The sequence below is a fragment of the Vigna umbellata genome, chromosome 2 (genome assembly GCF_029865625.1).
Source record: "Vigna umbellata cultivar VRB3 chromosome 2, Vumbellata_1.0, whole genome shotgun sequence".
Lineage (NCBI taxonomy): Eukaryota > Viridiplantae > Streptophyta > Magnoliopsida > Fabales > Fabaceae > Vigna > Vigna umbellata.
The window spans coordinates 46,546,476-46,554,858 of NC_142166.1; the positions used below are offsets into that span (position 1 = coordinate 46,546,476).

Consider the following 8,383-nt stretch of genomic DNA (forward strand, 5'->3'; position numbering starts at 1 on the left):
CCTCCACTGATAATGGGTTTATTACTCAAGATTAGTAAAGTTATTTTTTAGTCAATACAAATTAGGAATTTTTTATCTACATTAATGAAATTATTTCTCAAATTGTAGGAGTATGAGTCAATATTAATTTGAAACTAATGGATATCAATTACATTTTTCTGTTGAAGTATGTATTGATTATTTGTTGTTGATAAGTATAAAGTTAAAATAAATATTTTGTATTGAAAAATAATTAAAATATTCTATCCAAATAAAATAATTAAAATATAATAAATTCACTTTCATTGCAAGTAGTTTGATGTTTTCGAAGTCTATGCGAGATTCTTTAATTTCTTCGTCTGCTTAAAAATAAATTACTTGCAAAACATAGCAATACTTCTTTATTTTAATTTACAAAAAAAAGTTTAAAAATTGTAATAGTTAAATATGTAGACAATTGTAATTTAAAAGCAAATACTATATGTTCAATTAAAAACATGATTATCAATTACAAGTGTACTCTTTGAAAGAAGTCACTGTAATAATTAAAAAAATAAAGTATATAAGTGTAATTTGAAGATAAAAAATTAAAGTCTTAAGTGATAATTTATTCTTAACTTTTACTCATCTCATATTATATACAGTCCACTTTTTCTTTTCTCTATGCCTCTAAAGTGCAGATATAGAAACAGGTGTTGCCCAAGCAATAATCATGTTATTATTGTAACGTTTTCATTTTTTTTAAGATTCATAGTTTGTAATGCCTATTACCATTTTAACTCTTATAAAAAAAATAGAAGAAATTACAGGAAGTAGGTCCGCGAGGTTGTCGGTATAATTAAAGAACTCACTTAAAAATGAACTCTCTCATTAGATATATATATAATCAAAGATTTTTTAGAGTTCATATGACTAAGCCTCTAAGCAATTTGAATCCGGCGTTTGTATGTAAAGTTTTATATTTTTATTTTTTATGAAACAAATTTTTTTTAAAATTTAATTCCTTTACTTTTTTACTATAAAAGATCCTAACCAGAAACATAATTGGATGAAGATAATGAATAAATATTTCGAGTCATAAATAAATATTTATTTATTAGAAGAAAATATTGATTACAATTATTAATGCAATGATTTAAATTAACAACTACTTTTGACGTGTGTAATTTATAGTATTATTGTAATCCTACATAAGCTTCCAATGGGCATATTTTTGAACTGTGTAGGTTCCTTTTTGAATTAGTATAAAGTGCAACTGCTGACAGAAACCCGAAAACAATGTTTTACCCAATGTTCTGTCCAAACTCCAACATTTCCAAGTACCACTCATTCAACATCTTGTTTTATTTATTTATTTTTAAGAGGAAACTAGCAAACGATTTTAGACAAATAAATATGCTTTTACTTTGATTTTGAAGCTTAAAATAAAACTGGCTTTCAAATTATTCACAGCAGGCTTTGTTAATATCATTTTCTGACGACAACATGAATGAAGTATACACAAATATCAGATTCGAACTTCACATTACTGTATACAAATATTTACCAGTTATACAAGTAACTTTTATTATTTCATTACATAAAAAAATTATTTATATTTAATATAATAAAATTTACATATGATAAAAATAACTTAAAAATACCTTTTCATTAAATTGACACATATTCTCTTTTGTCGGTCACTGATACTATTGTTACAATATCTTGACAACAAATTAATCAGTGTTAGTTGTAACGGTCCAGTTATTATATTTGTAATAGGGTAGATCTGTAATTTGGTGGATGATGGAGCACATTTGTCAATGGTGTGGCACCGACAGCGGGTGAAAGGAAAACCGGAAGCGACCGGTAATAAGTCGGACAGGCTGGTGCCACTTCAGGAAATATTCCACATGCCAAACTCCGCATCGCTTGGTGTCTCTTTCAAGTGGTTAACACGTGTCTGCATGTGATTGGGTCTTTGAGAAGAAGCCAATATAATGACTGAGCCGAGCCTTAAAAGCCGGAGCTTAAGCGGCTTGGGAAGGCACCGGGAAAGGGTTCATCCGGTAAAGTAAATAACCATAAAACAGAGAGTGAGAGCGTGTTCTTAGCTTAGCTAGCTGTAGTATGCAAGTGAAGAGAGAGAGAGAGTGAGGAGATGGCGTATTGAATGGGCGAAGATTATCACGCTTTGCTTTTGCCTCCAAATTGATCTCTCTCTGCTCTGTCACGATCTTCGATCTGAAGCACTTTTTCTGTGAAGATGGAAGCGAGTGCGGGAATGGTCGCTGGCTCGCACAAACGGAACGAGCTCGTTCGGATTCGCCACGATTCTTCTGACAGCGGGGTTAGTTAACTCTGACACTCTCCCTAACAATGTTGTTCTCGTTTTATGCTTCTGCTTCAGATCTGATTTTCGTTTGGAGTTCTTTTGCGTTACTTAGTTCGATCTTCGAGTTTTTATTTAATTAATTATGAAATTAAGAAATTGAATGATTATGACTCAGTGTAACTCTCTTAATCTGCAGTCTAAACCCTTGAAGAACTTGAATGGGCAAATCTGTCAAATATGCGGTGATACTGTTGGATTGACTGCGACTGGTGATGTGTTTGTTGCTTGCAACGAGTGCGCCTTCCCCGTGTGTCGTCCTTGTTATGAATACGAGCGAAAGGATGGGAACCAGTCTTGTCCACAGTGCAAGACTAGATACAAGAGGCACAGAGGTTAGCGAGTTTTTGTTTTTTGGTGAAAGTGTTGTTGTGATCGAGTTTTGATTTGAATGAGTGACTGTGAAAATATCAGGGAGTCCTCGAGTAGAGGGAGATGAAGATGAAGTGGACTCTGATGACATAGAGAATGAGTTCAATTATGCCCAGGGAAAGGCCAAGGCCAGGCGGCAGTGGGAGGAAGATGCTGACCTTTCATCGTCGTCTAGACGTGAATCTCAACAGCCAATTCCCCTCCTCACCAATGGCCAAACGGTAATAATATAATCCATTATTTTGTGGTTTTTATATGCCGATTATGCTTTAGATTTTCTCTGCATATTTATACTTTAGCCAGGGTGTGAGAAGTGAGGGATGCCAAAAAAGAAGGATGGTGAGCAGAGATAGGATTTAGTGCTACGTTTTTTTAACATTATTGCCTAAACTTTTGATGTCTCTTTTACTACGTTGAATTGTCTGGATAATGCATTTTTTTTTTCTGTTTTATTGATGGTCGGCTGGAGAGTAATGTAATCTTCTGATCACATTTTTTAACTTAATATGGTCAGATGTCTGGTGAGATTCCATGTGCCACGCCTGATACTCAATCTGTGCGAACTACTTCAGGTCCTTTGGGGCCATCTGAGAAGGTTCACTCACTCCCCTATATTGATCCGAGGCAACCAGGTATAGAGTTAAAGAACTGATGCTACAATGTGAGATTTACTGGTTACTATGAAATTTATTCACCAAATCTTGTTATTAAAACAGTTCCTGTAAGAATTGTGGACCCATCAAAGGACTTAAATTCTTATGGTCTGGGAAATGTTGACTGGAAAGAAAGGGTTGAAGGTTGGAAGCTTAAGCAGGAGAAAAATATGGTACAAATGACCGGTAGATACGCTGAAGGGAAAGGAGGAGATGTTGAAGGGACTGGTTCTAATGGAGAAGAACTTCAAATGTAAACGACTCAGACCATTTTCATTGACTTTTAATGATTATAGATCATAATTTCGAAAGTATTGGAGAAATCTTTGCAAATATTGGTTACACACTTATTATTATTATTTTTTTCTTTGAATGACACTCAAGATCTTTAAAAGGTGATTCACGTTCTCTTCCTTAGGAAGATTGCATTTAGTTGCAGTCATTATATGATAGATTAATAGTTTACTTGTGCTTGTGTCACAACATTTTTAATTTTTGAAAGTGTGTGTATGCTAGGGGGAAGATGGTTATAGGTCTAGATATTTTTCAATTAAGTTCATATTTTCAGGCAGAATATACAAGCTTTCAATATTTATCCATTTTGATTTACATTTCTTCTATTCTATGTTAAATTTATTTTCTCCTGACAGGGTTGACGATGCTCGACAACCCATGAGTCGTGTGGTGCCAATTCCTTCATCTCAGCTGACACCTTATCGTGTTGTTATTGTACTCCGGTTGATTATTCTTGGCTTCTTCTTGCAATATCGTGTAACACACCCTGTGAAAGATGCATACCCACTGTGGCTGACATCAGTTATTTGTGAGATTTGGTTTGCCTTATCCTGGATACTAGATCAGTTTCCAAAATGGTCTCCAGTAAATCGTGAGACTTATCTTGAACGGCTTGCTTTAAGGTCAGGATGGCCCATTTTATTCATCTTTTATTGGGATTTTGCATCTTGGTTTAACAATCATGTGGCTTTTTCTGTCACTAATCTTGGCATGTATTCTTTTAGATATGATCGTGATGGAGAACCATCACAGCTAGATCCTGTTGATGTGTTTGTGAGTACAGTGGACCCCCTTAAAGAGCCACCTCTTGTAACTGCAAACACGGTGTTGTCTATACTTTCTGTTGATTACCCTGTGGACAAAGTTTCCTGCTACGTATCAGATGATGGTTCAGCTATGCTGACGTTTGAAGCACTATCAGAAACAGCTGAGTTTGCGAAGAAGTGGGTGCCCTTCTGCAAAAAGCACAATATTGAACCAAGAGCCCCGGAGTTTTATTTTCAACAGAAGATTGATTACTTGAAGGACAAGATTCAACCCTCATTTGTAAAGGAGCGACGAGCAATGAAGGTTGTTTTTTGAGGCAATTGTTTTTCTGCTTCCAGTTATATACTTATATCTATACATCTTTAATGCACCAAGTGAAAAGTTTGTTGACAGCTAGGCACGCAGTTATAAACTCGAGCATATATCATCTTTAATCCCTCCACCCGTGGCCTACCTTATTGTTCATGAGTTTTAGAACTTAAAGATAAATGTTTTTTCTTATCAGAGAGAATATGAAGAATTCAAAGTACGGATCAATGCCCTTGTAGCCAAAGCTCAGAAGATGCCAGAGGAAGGTTGGACAATGCAGGATGGAACTCCTTGGCCTGGAAATAATCCTAGGGATCATCCTGGAATGATTCAGGTGTTATCATTTTCTCCAAAGTGCATGTATAATCTTTTTGCAGTTTTTATATTTTCAAGCTGTAATATTTGTTTTCTGCAGGTGTTTTTAGGTCATAGTGGAGGGCTGGATACAGATGGAAATGAGCTTCCTAGACTTGTTTATGTTTCTCGTGAGAAGCGACCAGGCTTCCAACATCACAAGAAGGCTGGAGCTATGAATGCATTGGTTTGTCACACTGAAGTTCTTATTTTATGTTTCATGGATTTGCTGATTAATGCTTTTATTACTGGCTTTCATCCGCATCTTGCTTCACTCATTGAAGTTTATGGTTTTTATCTGTAGCAGTGGGTTTTACTCATATGCTTTTGCTGGAACTAATATATGTTGAAAATAACCTACAACCTAATGCTGTGATTCAACATGGCACAATGATACACTAACTGCTGAGTAACAAGTTTTCAAATATAGGATGTGAACAATGTTGGTAGTTGATCACGTGGATTTTGTATAATTTAATACAGGAAATTATTATTATTATTATTCCATCTGCAAACCAGCTATACGTTTCCTTTAATATGTAATGCTTTGGTATGATATGGATGCTGCTTTTATTTACCGGAAAAATGTTTTAAAAGCATATCTAACCTTGGTTTACTTTCTGTTATGTAGATTCGTGTATCTGCTGTCTTGACCAATGGTGCATATCTTCTGAATGTGGATTGTGATCACTATTTTAATAATAGCAAAGCTCTGAAAGAAGCCATGTGTTTCATGATGGATCCTGTTCTTGGAAAGAAGACATGCTATGTGCAGTTTCCTCAGAGGTTTGATGGCATTGACTTGCATGATAGATATGCCAATCGTAATATTGTGTTCTTTGATGTAAGTCTCACGTTAATTTGTGTAATTTATTAGGTTTCGACATAGAATATATTTTCTGTTTGCATTGCTGTCTAATGCCTTGGCTAAATTTCATCTCTCTTTTTTACCTTTCAGATCAACATGAAAGGTCATGATGGTATTCAGGGTCCAGTCTATGTGGGAACTGGTTGTTGTTTCAACAGGCAGGCTTTGTATGGTTATGATCCTGTTCTAACTGAGGAAGATTTGGAACCTAACATTATTGTAAAGAGTTGTTGGGGTTCTAGAAAGAAGGGAAAGGGTGGGAATAAGAAGTACATTGACAAGAAGAGGGCGATGAACAGAACTGAATCTACTGTTCCCATATTTAATATGGAAGACATAGAGGAGGGTGTTGAAGGTATGCTACTATGGATTTCTTGTTTATGCATGTGAACTTTTGTATGCTTATTTCATGTATTCTTATTGTCACCTGTAATTGACAAGTTTTACCTGTAATTTTCTCTAATTTGCTTTAGTTGCTGAATTATCTGAAAACAAGATAACAGACATCTTATCCTTGGTGATACGTAATGTGTCCTTTTTAAGGTTATGACGATGAAAGGTCACTGCTTATGTCTCAAAAGAGTTTGGAGAAGCGTTTCGGTCAGTCTCCAGTTTTTATTGCTGCCACTTTCATGGAGCAGGGTGGCATTCCACCTTCAACAAACCCTGCAACTCTTCTTAAGGAAGCAATCCACGTTATCAGCTGTGGTTACGAAGACAAGACTGAATGGGGAAAAGAGGTGAGCAAGTCAATTTAGCGTTGTGCTCTTAATTCCTGTTCTCTGGTATGAAGAAATGAGACGAGCATTGATGAGTAGCTTGTTTAGATATTAATTGAACATTTCTGGCTTAATCAGATTGGATGGATCTATGGTTCGGTGACAGAAGATATCTTGACTGGGTTTAAGATGCATGCTCGTGGTTGGATTTCCATTTATTGCATGCCACCTCGCCCAGCATTTAAGGGTTCTGCTCCTATCAATCTTTCAGATCGTCTCAATCAGGTGCTTCGGTGGGCATTGGGTTCAATTGAGATTTTTCTTAGCAGGCATTGTCCCTTGTGGTATGGATACAATGGAAGGTTGAAGCCCCTGATGAGACTTGCTTATATTAACACTATTGTCTACCCCTTTACCTCAATCCCTTTGATTGCTTACTGTACGCTTCCTGCCTTTTGTCTCCTCACAAATAAATTTATTATTCCTGAGGTAAGCTATTTCTCTCATTTTTTGCTGATAAATTTATAATTCCTAGTATGATCTAATTGTCAATGTGAACTACATAAATTTGGAAGTTCAATAACAATCGATTCACCTCGTGCAGATAAGCAACTTTGCCAGCATGTGGTTTATTCTGCTCTTCGTCTCCATTTTTACTACTTCAATTCTTGAGCTTAGGTGGAGTGGGGTCAGCATAGAAGACTGGTGGAGAAATGAACAATTCTGGGTCATCGGTGGAACTTCTGCACATCTTTTTGCTGTGTTTCAGGGGCTTCTAAAAGTGCTTGCTGGGATAGATACAAATTTTACTGTTACATCAAAGGCATCGGACGAGGATGGGGATTTTGCAGAGCTTTATGTGTTTAAATGGACATCGCTTCTCATCCCTCCTACGACGGTGCTTATTGTGAACTTGGTAGGGATTGTGGCTGGTGTATCCTACGCCATAAACAGTGGTTACCAGTCTTGGGGTCCACTATTTGGGAAGCTGTTCTTTGCTATCTGGGTCATTGCCCATTTATACCCATTCTTGAAGGGTCTCTTGGGCAGGCAAAATCGTACCCCAACCATTGTTATTGTCTGGTCGGTTCTTCTTGCTTCAATATTCTCCTTGCTCTGGGTGAGGATTGATCCCTTCACCTCAGGCTCCAGCAGATTAACCAATGGTCAATGTGGCATCAACTGTTAGTTCTCTTACAAACATTCATTTTCTGTTGGTATTCCCTCTTGTCTGGAGACACTCAAGGTTGCTGTCGTGTATATAGCAAGAATTTTCAGCCTATCAAAGTTGTTTGGAGGATTGAACCCCTGAAATTGATGGGAATGTACCCTCTCTGTAGCATTCGTATTTCTATTGTTTATTTATCTACATGTCCTTACAAGAATAGTAATGTTGAGGTGTATGCATTATATTTTTTTCCCACAAAATATAAATTGTTTATGCGAATATTTATTGAAAGCAAACAAGGTGATGTTTTTTGTTCTTTTACATGTCCTCTCATCTGTTGATTTTCTGTATCTCCAGAAGGGGACGGAGCAATTTAGAAATGAATGACAATTATTAAGGAGACCCATTGTTTCAGAAGAATTTCGGGGTGTGTGAAAATATATTCAAACACGTACTGTGAGCGTGTCTTTTTATATTCAATGTCTTTGGAATAGTAACTAAAAGAATCAATGAATAAATATTTATTAA

At 36.1% G+C, this 8,383-nt stretch overlaps 1 protein-coding gene across 1 annotated transcript; it reads left to right on the forward strand.

The window, feature by feature from the left end:
- The first annotated feature begins 2,075 nt into the window (after positions 1-2,075).
- CESA1 (cellulose synthase 1) lies at positions 2,076-8,176 on the forward strand. The gene is made up of 14 exons (XM_047320493.2): positions 2,076-2,308; positions 2,490-2,685; positions 2,765-2,943; positions 3,237-3,354; positions 3,439-3,628; positions 4,026-4,292; positions 4,395-4,740; positions 4,943-5,080; positions 5,162-5,287; positions 5,732-5,944; positions 6,059-6,323; positions 6,512-6,708; positions 6,826-7,176; positions 7,292-8,176. The coding sequence occupies exons 1-14, from the start codon at positions 2,225-2,227 to the stop codon at positions 7,874-7,876; spliced, it is 3,255 nt and encodes a 1,084-aa protein (XP_047176449.1). The 5' UTR covers positions 2,076-2,224; the 3' UTR covers positions 7,877-8,176.
- The last annotated feature ends 207 nt before the right edge of the window (positions 8,177-8,383 follow it).